Source organism: Sorex fumeus, unplaced genomic scaffold (assembly GCF_029834395.1).
Source record: "Sorex fumeus unplaced genomic scaffold, SorFum_2.1 ptg000006l, whole genome shotgun sequence".
Lineage (NCBI taxonomy): Eukaryota > Metazoa > Chordata > Mammalia > Eulipotyphla > Soricidae > Sorex > Sorex fumeus.
The window spans coordinates 33,805,319-33,818,439 of NW_026606063.1; the positions used below are offsets into that span (position 1 = coordinate 33,805,319).

The 13,121-nt window shown below is 45.5% G+C and overlaps 1 protein-coding gene across 1 annotated transcript in view; it reads left to right on the forward strand.

The window, feature by feature from the left end:
- Nucleotides 1-274: 274 nt before the first annotated feature.
- Nucleotides 275-13,121, forward strand: part of EIPR1 (EARP complex and GARP complex interacting protein 1) — a 185,033-nt gene continuing 172,186 nt past the window's right edge. Inside the window, exon 1 of the mRNA XM_056125170.1 lies at nt 275-420. Coding sequence (XP_055981145.1) covers nt 379-420 — 42 coding nt within the window. The 5' untranslated portion in view covers nt 275-378. The remainder of the gene's footprint in view (nt 421-13,121) is intronic.

Here is a 13,121-nt window from a genome sequence, read left to right on the forward strand (position 1 = left end):
GTGACATTCCCAGGCGAGAAATTGTGGAAGTAAGGGGCAGGGAGGGCGCTAAGCCGGAGACTTTTGAACTATGAACAACCACGAGCTGGGGCCTCACCACGCCCCAGCCTTTACGTTGCTGCATCCTCAATCCTGCAGCCTTCAGGTTTGAGCAACAGCCTGCAAGCTAACTGGGCATGCGCACGAATCCCGGCCGCTTCCATTGGCCCGGGACGTGGAGCGGATTGATGACGTTTCCGAAAAACACAGGAAGTAATTCCTACGGGAGCCGGGGTGGGCCGCAAAGGAGCAGATCCGGCGTCGCGGTTTGGGGAGGAAATGAATGGGCGTTGATCTGGGGACTTAGGTACCTGTCTCAGGTCAGTGAGCGGCCCCAGCATGGAGGACGACGCGCCTGTCATCTACGGCCTGGAGTTCCAGGTGGGTCACAGGAGGATCCCACGGCGTCCCGCGGTTGCAAGAGCGAGACCGCGCGCGGGTGCCCCGGTCCCCCTGTGCACCTGAGGATAAACTGGGTGTAAAGAACGTGGGAGCTGCTTGGTCCTTGCGTCTGCTCAGGCCACGGCGATCGTGCCCTCAATCTTCAGGCTTGGGAACACCCCTCTGCACCCGCTCCGGTCTGGTCTGAGCCACCACTCGCTGTACACGTACACCTGTACATGCACAGCAGTCTGTACACGTACACCTGTACATGCACAGCAATCTGTACGTGTGCACCTGTACATCTACAGCAATCTGTACGTGTACAGTGTTTCCCTCCAGCATCAGAGTTCCTGGAGGCAGGAACTCTTCCCCTTCCCCCCCCCCCCCATCCCCCTTCTTCCTTGGTTTAATCTTGACACAGTGTTAGGTCTATTAAAGAGCTGCAAAGAATTGGAAAGTTTTGGTCTACTCTTCACGGAGTTTCCCATAATGTTGACTTTATTTAAGTGACCACGATACAATCGAAACTTAGGCGTTCACATTGGTAAAACCTGTTATTTGAACCACAAACTCTTGAAATCTCACCACCTCCACGTCCCCACTAATTTACTGTTTCATTTATATATATATTTTTTCTGGTGCATATTCATTGTAACTGTCACATTGTAGGTGCTTCACAAATGATTGTGAAACTAATGGGCCACCATAGTGAAAGCAGAGAGCTGGGAATCTACTGGCAGTTTAGGACACAAGAAGACCCCCTGGAGTGGGGAGGGGATGGGTCTGAGGTAGGGGATGGATTGGAAGGGCACATGCGATTGTTGAACTCCTGTATTGCTTTTCATCGATTCTGGTAGCCTTTGAGTGGCTGTTATGCTTAATTTAGTCAGGCACTCAGGGAAAGATAGAAAGATAAAAAGTTAGTTGCCTAATGAAGTTTTATAAGTGATTCTGTGCAGTATATTAAATGTATGTTAGAAGTACAAATGATAACTCTTTCAGAGAAAATTACATGAGAGTACCAAAAACTTGGAGCCACTGAGACAACCAAATTCTGGTGCCAGCACTTAGTAGTTGTGTGATTAGTTTATGTTGCTCCTTATTTTCTTTGCTGCTGTAATGGGAAAATAAATTTTACCCATGTTACTGATTCAAAAATTGAGGAGTTAATTCACTTAGTTTGTGGTCTTAGAGCAGTGCCTGGCACATAATAAGCACTCAGTAAGTTTTGTTTTACTTATTGTATTGGGACAAAGTACTCATAGATCCTATTCAAAGCCATTTATAAGTGTCCTATCAGTGACAGACTGTTAGAAGTCTTGACTTTTGGATACTAGTACCTTAGTTAACAGTTTTTGAAAATTTAAGTGTAAGCATTTTTGTTAGTACCATGAATATGTTTTATTTATGTATGCATGTGTATGTATTGCTGGGACTTGAACCAAGCCCCTTACATATGCAGGGTATATATGTGCTCTACTGCTGAGCTACACCGTGTCTTTATTTAGTTCTTATAGCCATCATATAGGGGTACTGCATATGGTCCCCAGAGTACCACCAGGAGTAATCCCTGGCACAAAGCCAGAAGTAAGCTCTGAGCAATTCCAGATGTGGCTCGTAAACAAAATAGAAAAACAAAAACTCAAAGTTATGTTGCTTTTTCCCTAGTAAGGTATAAGGCTGGAGCGATAGCACAGCGGGTAGGGCGTTTGCCTTACAAGTGGCCAACATGGCCGACGGGAGTTCGATTCCTCCGCCCCTCTCGGAGAGCCCGGCAAGCTACCGAGAGTATTCGATATGCCAGACACAGTAACAACAAAGTCTCCAATGGAGACGTTACTGGGCCCGCTTGAGCAAATCGACGATCAACGGGAGGGCCTTTACCTTTTACCTTTAAAGTATAAAAGGAGTATATACATGGCACAGCATAGGGGTATTTCTAAGGTTCCTAGATCTTCTTCCTAAAATATTTCTCTTTAGCCAATGTGTCTTAATAATTTCCAGATGTCTATAAAAAGCCTTCTAAATAACTCAGCGATTTTGATCTCTAGTGTTGGATTTTGAGGTAACTTAAATCATTACTTCCTGACACTGGATAAATCGAAGAAGTTGATCATTGCCTTGGGTGTCAAATATTTTATCTGTATTTCTTCTTTCTCTTCAAAGAAGAAGCTGACATTTGCACTTCTTTACTTTCGGCAGCCCCAGGGGCTCTCCATGTGTTGACTTTTAAGCACCAGTGCAATGTAAACATAAAAAGGACTGAAAATTACAGTGGAGATTTGGTTGTCACTAACATTGAAATCACTGTGGAGAGCACTATATTAGATGACAGAGTTCTGATTTTTGACTGTTGGTTGTTGTGTGGCTGGCAGGGCAAAGGAGAGTACATATAAAAGGCTGAAAAGGACATGGAAAAGTTATTAGGATAAAAAAAGCTGAGTACTTTTCAGTATTTTTGAAACATATTGGAACTACATGAATGGTGTTTTTAGTTCATAGGAAGGGATTTTTGATTGTGTCAATGATTTGAGTTCATTTTATCTTTGTCTGTTTTAAAAAGTGTAGTTAATTTTTTTTTTTAAGTACTTGGTACCACTAGTGCTCCCTATTGGCACTTGGAGGACTTGTGATGCTGGTGTCACACAGTGCTGCTGTGAACATGCTAGGTATGTGCTCTACTCCTGTAGCCATGGCTTCACCCCAATAATATAGTTGTTTTCCTGTACAAAGTCAAATTACCCAGCAATTGCTTCCCTCCCCCTGCCCCCGAAACACTTCTGCTGAAGGCTCCCTGCCCCACCCTCTTACTTCTTTCTGATCAGTTTTTCCCTAAAGCTTTCAATCTGCTTTCATCCTCCTGGGGTTTTGCATTTTGTTTTTATTTTTATTTGATTTTTTAAAAATTTATTTATTGAATCACTGTGAGAAAAGTTACAAAGCTTTCAGGTTTAAGTCTCGGTCATGCAATGATCAAACACATTTCCTTTCACCAGTACTTGTTTTTCACCACCAAGAACCCCAATATACCCCCCTCCCACCCCTCCCAATGCCTGTGAGGCAGATGAATTCTAATTAGCACTCTATCTACTTTGATTAGGTTCATTGTTTCTATAAAAGATGCACCATTATTGTTTAGAGTTTACACCCCAAAATCAGACCTGCTGAAAAGGCATTGTGAAATAATTTGTTCTCTACGGCTGGTTACAAGAACCAAATGATGTCGTGTGGGTGCTATTGCGGCTGCACGATTTTGGATTTCTGATATTTTACTTATTAAGCCTGGAAGTATTTCTTCTGAGAGCCAGATAATTATGACATTGGTTTCTGTGGCTCTGGAGGCATGGTGCTGTGGATCAACTTGTAGTCCATTCACTTTTCTGCCGCAAGCAGCCGGGCTCTGTATTAAGTCCTTGTGCTTCTGGAGCCATGGCCGTGCCGAAGAGCTTGTGGGGGGCAACCCGTGACCTCGTTAGGGTGTGAAGGATTGGCTGGGAACGGTACATGTTTGCTACATTAGTGGATCAGTTCATGTATTTGGAGGGTGGGAGTAGGGAGCTGCCTATCACCCCAGACCATTGGCTGGTTTCAGGTCAAACTGTAACCTGTGATAGTTATCAGGCACTGAAAAAGGATTGGTTCTTAAATTCTGTGTCATAATTTTGATTAAATAGGTATTTAAATAAAGGAATTAGATAAGAATGTTTTCTTGGGGATAAACAAAGCTCAGCAGTAGCTAAGAGTATTCGACCAAGAGAATACAAAAGAATTTAACTTCAATTTGAAAATATTTAGTGTCTGTTTATGTTGTATACTAGAAACTTTAGACTGTTTTTAGTTCCAGTTTATTCACTTGCTTTTTTTTGGTAAAATTTTTCTGCCCTTTTGAGGTAAGGGTGTTGTCACTCCGCCTGCTCCCTCTTGACGGCTCAGTGGCAGTCATCCTCCAGAGGCCACTGGAGAGTCAGGCTTGGGCCCGCAGTGAGGAAACTTGTTAGGCCTCGTGGGATGGGGGGTGGGGGGCGGAGCCAGGCCTGTCCTCCCCACCCCAACGAGACCCCAAGTCATTGCCCACGAACGGCCTCTCTGGCTCTGGATCAAGCTGCTTAATGGCCATGATCCCAGAGACTCAGAAACAAATCTCGAAATCCAGTGGTTTTTGGCAGAAATGCGTCTGGACCACACAGTAGGTTACTGTCGCCGGACCACCCCAGGGGGGAAAGGGTGCTGTCCCTCTTCCTGCTTCCGCCTGGCGGCTGGGTGGTCGTCATCCTCCAGAGGCCATTGGACAGTCAGGTCTGGGTCCACAGTAACGAAACTTGTTGGGCCTTGCAGGATGGCGGGGGTGGGGGGGAGCCGGGCCTGTCCTCCCCACCCCAACGAAACCCCAAGTGATCGCCCACAAACGGCCCCTCTGACTCTTGATCAAGCTGCTTAATGACCTTGATCCCAGAGACTCAGAAACAAATCTCAAAACCCAGCGGCTTTTGGCAGAAATGCGTTCGAACCACACAGTAGGTTACTGTTGCTGGGCCACCCCAGGGGGGAAAGGGTGTTGTCCCTCCGCCTGTTCCCCCTTGGCGGCTTGGTGGCCGTCATCCTCCAGAGGCCATTGGACAGTCAGGTCTGGGTCCACAGTAACGAAACTTGTTGGGCCTCACAGGATGGGGTGGAGCTGGGGCTGTCCTCCCCACCCCAATGAGACCCCAAGTCATCGCCCACAAATGGCCTCTCTGGCTCCTGATCAAGCTGCTCAATGGCCATTATCCCAGAGACTCAGGAGCAAATCTCGAAACCCAGTGGCTTTTGGCAGAAATCCCTCCAGATTTAAGTGTTAAAATTTCAGGATTTCAAAATCACATGGCCCAGCTGCAGCCACGCGACGTTATATGTTATTCATAACCAGCAATAGAACACAAATTGACTACTGTTGCCTTTTCAGCAGATCTGAGTGTTGGGGTAAAGTCTCAAATAATAATGGTGTGTCTGGTGTCGAAATATTGAATGTGATCAAAGTAGAGAGAGAGTAATGTGGAAATCATCTGCCCCACAGGTAGGGGGAGGGTGTGGGATGGGGGTATACTGGGGTTTTTGGTGGTGGAGAATGGGCACTGGTGAAGGTACGGGTTTTTCATTGTATGACTGAGACTTAGACCCGAAAGCTTTGTAACTGCTCTCACGGTGATTTAATAAATAAAATTATAAAAAAATGAAAAAAAAAGTAAGATGGAGTTCATCCACAATTCAATCAGCTAATAAGTGGCTGAATAAATAGCAGTACTCCTACATTATCAGTCACAATCACAACCATCCTGTTATTCGTCGATTGCCTTGAGCAGGCCCCAGTAATGTCTCCTTTGTCCTAGCCCTGAGATTTTTTAAAAAAGTGACATATTCAAGGCTCTTTCAGAGTTAGGAGAATGAGACCCTTCATTGTTACTGGTATTTGGCATATTGGGTACGCCACGGGGAGTTTGCCAGACTCTGCCGTGTGGGCAGGTTACATTCGGTAGCCTGCCAGTTTGTCCAAAGTAGGAATGAGATGATAAGATGTCGCGGCTGTGCACTTCCGGGAGCTGGTTTTTATAGTCTCTGAGTCTTGGCCATTGATGGGATTACACTGCGCCAGGGGGCCAGTTGGTGGGTGTGACCCCCGCCTACAGGAATTTGGAGGATCTGGGTGGAGGATGCTCAGCCCCGATCTGAGTAGGCTTGAAGATCTCAGTCCCGGGACCCGCATGCCTTTGTTCCTCTGCCGGTACCTTCATGTGTGCAGAGAGTGGTCTCAGCATGGTGGTGACTGGTTCTGGAGGTCTTGGGCTGCCGGAGCCCTGGTCGGGGCAGGGAGGGAAACTCAACCCTCTCCCCTCCAAGGGGCCTTGGTGAGGACAGCCAGGCGCGGGGGCAGGAGACTCTGCATTAAAAAAAAATTTTTTTTCCTCCCTCTAAAAGATAATGTAGCTCAAGATGAGTATGTTTGTATGCATTTACATGTATATTATTTGTGGATGTGTAATTTGCATGCATGTATGTAATTTATATACATTCCTATAAGTACATTTATATATGTTTTTCCCCAAGCAGAACCTGTGCCTTCATTCTGTTTTGAGTGTATGTCCTACTGGGCTTGGTTCACTAAAGAATTTTCCCAAGTTTCAGTATGCTTACTCTGATGTCATATGCTAATCCTCCTTCCCTCTTAGAGTTTCCGACTCTTGGGACATCCTCTCCCTCTTTCTCCTCCTTATCATTATTATAATTATTTTGTGTGCCATCAAGGATGCAGGGTTTGGGAGAGAAGAGAGTGCAAGACAAGAAGGCAAAGGGCATCTCATTTTCCATGTGCTCCCCAGTCTTTGACTTTGGCACAAGATTCTGTCATAGAGCTTTACCTGCGATAGCGCTTTGCTCCTCTTGTTTCCGGTTCTGAAGAGCTACTGCCACAACCTGACTTCTCATTCCCTACCCTCAGGAATTTTATAATTTGGCTAGGTTAGAGGTGGATTGGGGGTTTACAAGAGGCATCCTGCTTCAGGTTAACAGCAGTTCCATTCCCTACCTCTTTTTAATGTTTGCCTTGTGGTGCTAGGGATGGTATCCAGGGCCTCAGTACAGGCAAAGCCACTGTTCTTCTGCTCTGCCTTTGGTGCTATGTCCCAGCCCCCTCTGCTCCTTAGTGCTGCTGTCATGCGAATTAAATCTATGTCCCCTGTATGTTCATCAACACAGATTACAAAAATTGATGCATACTTTTTTTTTAAAGATCAGATAGGAGGAAAGCCCTAATTTCATGAAGTACAACCCCATTTTGCAGATGGGAGGTAGTAAAGAATTTGCTTAAGAAATCCTCTGGCTGGCACCAGATAATCCCATCAATGGCCATGATCCAGAGACTCATTATCCTCTTCTCAGACGAGAGCATGAAACGACATGCCATAGCCGTGCTGCCAGACCCGGAACCAGGCTGTTTCATTCGGGGCACCCCGGAGTGGGGTGAATGGGGCCCCTTCCAGCCCCAAGGGACACAGCTCTGGCAGCCAAAATCCTCTAGAACTCAACCACTGCCACGCTCATGGCCGCTCTCCACACACTTGGGCCGAGCCTCACCCACGAGTGAACCTATCCCTGGACATCTCTTACCTCACACCACTGATACTCCAAGAGTAGTTCACCACATTTGATGGAGTTTAAAGTAGAAGGCAACCAACCTTACACGGAAATATATACATACATATGTATATATTTGTGTTCATATATAAAGGTAAGGTAAAGGTAAAGGCCCTCCCGTTGATCATTGATTTGCTTGAGCGGGCCCAGTAACGTCTCCATTGGAGACTTTGTTGTTACTGTGTCTGGCATATCGAATACTCTCGGTAGCTTGCTGGGCTCTCCGAGAGGGGCGGAGGAATCGAACTCGGGTCGGCCATGTTGGCTGCTTGTAAGGCGAACGCCCTACCCGCTGTGCTATCACACATATATATATATATATATATATATATATATATATATATATATATTACACAAGGCTCAATCCTTAACAACATATTAGTCATTTCTTATAGAAAGGTTTAATGGATCCTGGGTGAAATACAGCAATATTCACACACTCTCCTTTAAGGAAAGTTTTTTTGGAGCATTTTCAGCGGTTTATTCATAACAGGGCTGGAGCGATAACACAGCGGTAGGGCGTTTGCCTTGCACGCAGCCAACATGGCCGACCTGAGTTCGATTCCTCTGCCCCTCTCGGAGAGCCCGGCAAGCTACTGAGAGTATCTCGCCCGCACGGCAGAGCCTGGCAAGCTACCCGTGATGTATTCGATATACCAAACACAGTAACAACAAAGTCTCCAATGGAGACGTTACAGGGCCTGCTCAAGCTTTGGGGCAGGGGTTGGGGTTCAGGATGAAAACATCCAAAATATGGTGTTGGGAAGGTATAATGGTAGTGGGATTGGTGTTTGCATATTAAATGTAATCAAATATTGTGAACTACTTTATAAAATAAAATTAAATTTAAAAAGTAAATTAGTAAAGGGTCAGAGGGCAAGTACAGCAGGTATAACACTTGCCTGGTATGCAACCAATCTGGGTTTGATCCTCAGCAAACCACTGAATTAAGTAAACACATGCACATGCTTTTCTTTAATTAGGCTTGTTTATCCAGTTTTTCATAATTTTTGGTCAGAAAGAGTTAGAACTTTTAAGTTCAATACCTTACCTTATTTGGTGTATGTGTGTGATACTACCCTTAGGAGCTTTGTTTGAGTTTTGTTGTGAATCTAAGGTTTTTCTCGTAGGTGTTCCATCAGTGCCTTACCTGTATTCTTTCAGTGTTATGTATCTAAGTTTGGGTGTTTCCATTGTCTTGGCTTGGAGGATCACATTAGCATGTCCAACGATGACTGTAATCTGCTTACATCGACAAGAAAAGTAATGCCATCAATTTTGAAGTGAATTATGTGACTTCCTCCCTATCCCCATCTCTTTTTTTAATGATTTTCTTGTGCCAACTGGGAGTTGTACACATGCTTGGCTGTGGTACTCAGACCTTAGCTGTGCTCATTGAGGGTCTTGGGGCAGGTTGTAGTGCTCACACACTGACTGTGGTGCTTGTTGGTACAAATTTCCTGTACTGGTGCTTGTTTGCTTGCTCATTAAGGCTCTTAGTCTTCAGGTGCACTGTTCAGACATTATCTGGTTCTGGGACTTGCTGTGGGTTGTAGTGGTGTGTGTGTGTGTGTGTGTGTGTGTGTGGTAGGGATCAGACTTGAAACTTAGGCCTTACACATGCAAAGCATGTGTTTGAACCACATAAATGGCCCTTAGTGCTCACACATCTTTTTGTTGATGTTGTTGTGGTGCTTTGTCACATCCTTAGCAACAATGCTCACACACACCTGACCATATAGCCAGGAAACATTCAAACACAGAGCCATCAGGCACAATGCAACAGCTCAGGGATCCAACCCATAACCTCAGGCTTCCCTATGGAATCTTTAGTTTCTGAAATGGCCCCACAACTTTTTTTCTTAAATGAAGAATTATTTTTCAGCACTTGTAACCTTGATCAAATACAAATGAATTTTGCTGTTTTTGAAGCCTAATGCATGGAGACATTGTGAGTAGTGACAGTGTAAGCCCCCAAACTATCTGATGGGCTGGAGTGATAGCACAGCAGGTAGGGCATTTATTTGCCTTGCATGCAGATGACCGGACCGACCCGAGTTTGATTCTTCCGCCCCTCTCAGAGAGCCCAGCAAGCTACTGAGGGTATCTCGCCCGCATGGCAAAGCCTGGCAAGCTACCTATGACGTATTCGATATGCCAAACACAGTAACAACAAGTCTCACAGTGTTACTGAGCAAATCGATGAACAACGGGAGGATAATGACAGTGACAGTGACAGTCATATTTAATAAAGGTGTTGCAAATTCAAATGTTTGTTATTCTTTGTTGTGATCTTTTTTATACTTTAAATATCCTGATTTACAAAGTTGTTCATAATACAGCTGTTTCAGGCATTCAGTGTTCCAACACATATCTCACCATCAGTGTGACCTTCCCTCCATCATTGTCCCCAGTTTCCCACCAATCCCCAAGCCTGTCCTCATAGGCAGACACAAGATTGTTTAGTTTTTATTGCTTGTTACAACACGCACTAAAAAATTACTCTTATATTAATAATTCCCTCTGTTGTGGGGGTTGTTGCTTAGATGTACGGGATGGCACATGCATGCTGGCTCTCTGAGGTTACATAGGAGCTGGCTCTGAGGTTGCCCACCCATGCTGGCTCTCTGAGGTTACACAGGCACCGACTCTCTGAGGTTACATAGGTGCTGGCTCTGAGGTTGCGCACGCATGCTGGTTCTCTGAGGTTGCACAGGCATTGGCTCTCTGAGGTTACACAGGTGCTGGTTTTGAGGTTGCACACGCATGCTGGCTCTCTGAAGTTGCAGAGGCATGCTGGCTATTACATCATTTTCTCTTAAAATTATTTAGATTCCATTCCTGTTCTCAGGAGGAGCTGGTCATAACAAAGATGGGGGTACAGCACCTGAAATTTCATTTTTTAAATTACATTTTTAAATAAAGTTGTTTAGAGTAATTGTTTACATTCAATATTTTAACACCAATCCTACCACTATTAAACCTTCCCACCACCATTACTTTGAATCTTCCCACCCCAGCCTTCCCCTTAGGCAGATGCTAAATAGTTTATTGAGCCTGTATAGCTGGGCAGAGGTGGTTTGTGGGTGTGACTCCGACATACCTAACTTGGCCATTTAATTTCTTGGGAAACTTGGCTCCAAGTTGTTATGGGTCTGGCCAGAGGCACAGCAGCAATTTGGGGGTATCAGAAAGACTGAAGTGACCATCAGGCTGCCAAAGCTCTCAGCCCGCAGCCACAGGTTGATCTGCTGGGCGGCACTGTACCCCCATCTTTGTTATGATCTTTATTGTAAATATTTCTTTGGAATTTTACATATTTGCTCTTGTGTAGATGAATTTGAAGTACATGTGCATTTATTTTTACTTGTTTGGTCAGTAGGGATCAATTTTCTAAATATCATTTTATCAATAGTTCTATTGTATTACATTATGGCTATTTAAAAAGTCTCTGCAAAAGAGATTCTTTCTCTCCTGAGATCTTACTTATCTAGATTTCTGACCTTAAGAATTCCGACCTTTATGTGGAGTCCTTTAATAAAAGTTGAGTCCTCTAGCAGACGCACTGAGCGGTGTCCTACCAGCAGAATTGGGTATGTGGGGACAGTGTGACTTCAGCTTTTGGTCGCATATTAGGAGAGGAGGTTCTGTGACTCAGAATCACCCATGCCCAGGAGTTGGTGGGGGCATTCTGTCCACACATGATGTGGGACAGCATCCCTGTGCTCTATTGAAGCTTGGAGCCGCCCTTCTTAAAAGTCCATGATAAGGGCTGGCTAGACCAGGGTCCTTTGAGGCCTAGTGAGAATGGTGTCACTGCCAGTGTTTAGTTCCTAAGCCAGCAGTGCCGAGAATGAGCCGAGGAGGAGCAAGGGAGAGTCTTCTCAGCGCCCAGCTACAGCCTCGGAGTGTACCTCAGTCCCTGTGTCAGCGGCCCAGGGAGAGGAGCAGCTGGATACTTGATGTCTCTGTGCTGTCTGGGGCTGTGGGGTTGCCAGTGAGCAGTGGGTTCTGCCTGCTGCCAGGTCCAGAGGTCCATGGGTCATTTAGTCCTGCACCTGGAGGGCACACAAAGTTTTCACCTCTTAGATCTTATTTGAGAAAAATATATTTAGATTTATATCTGTATGTTGATCTATTTTTGCTGTGTTGGGGATCAAACCCAATGCAAGGTATTCATTTTTACCACTGGATACAACCCTAGCCGTGCTTGGAATATATTTTTTTTTGGCTACACTTGTAATACTTGGGACTGTTCCTGTCTTTGTGCCTAGAAAGGAGCCTTGGTGGTGTTTGGGGGTCCACATGGCATTGGGAATATGAACCAGGATCATCTGGATGGAAGGCTAGCACCATAACCCCTACATGTTCCCTCCCTGTCCCCATTTTGCAGAGTGGATTCTTCCATGGAGTTTTATAAATGTGATCATTCTTTCTTCTGTGGCAGCATCTTCTGCTAAACTTTTGCCCCGTCTGTTGTGCTTCCCCCACCCCACCCCCACCTGCCCTCCTGGTGCCTTCACGGGCCTTCCGTGCCAGTTCTTTTCATACTGGTTTTTCCATTAGTGAGTCTCTCTGTCCTTTTCTCAGGAACTCTGAAATGGAGTTGGGCCAGGTATGTACCCAGGCTAGCAGGAAATCTGGGCTTTGTGAGGTTTTTTTTTGACTTTTTGGGTCACACCCAGCGATGCACAGGGGTTATTCATGGCTCATGCAGTCAGGAATTACTCCTGGCGGTACTTGGGGGACCATATGGGATGCTGGGAATCGAACCCAGGTCGGCCATGTGCAAGGCAAGCACCCTATCCACTGTGCTATTGCTCCAGCCCCCTTCGTGAGTTCTTGAGCTGTCCTTTGTCCCAAGACAAAGAACACCAGTGACTGTGGATTGCACAGCATGGCTTTCTCCTCCTCCCTAAGCCAGGCTGCTTCCTGAGGAGATGCCAATTAGTTCTCCTTGCTCTGCTTTTGTTCTTGCCATAGTGTGTGTGGGGTGCACCTGTCATCAACCTCAGCCTGTTGGTGAAGTCTTCAGTATGAAGTTTTCCCTGGAGGCCTGTGTTCTCCTCTTTTTTCTTGGGACTCTTCAGTTCTCCTGAGGCACCTTCTCTCATCTCTGATTTTCTTCACCATTGGACGTGTTCTTCTCATGTTCTGTTTTTGGATGGAATGTTTTCACGTTTCACTGAAGACAGACAGAATGTGTTTCTGTTTTCTCTTTTCCTTCTTGCTTTCATAGAGTTCCTACAGCTTGTGAAGAGGAATGAATTCTTTAGCCCCCACCGTTGGAGGTATAATTTGAGCAAGAATTGAAGGGGAGCAGCAGTGAGGATAGAGAAGTGTCACAGGAAGGTTAGAATGTGTAGTTGTTGAATTGATAAGTTGGAAGAAAGGCTTTCAGCCCAATGACTGGGTCTAGTGCTGTGGCTCCCTTGGCTTGGTTAGGCTGATGTAAGTCCACTTGGGGGCCCTGGTGTTAAAACAGTGGCCAGAAAGTTAATATTGGCAGCTACCAGCCTGGTCGCCATTCA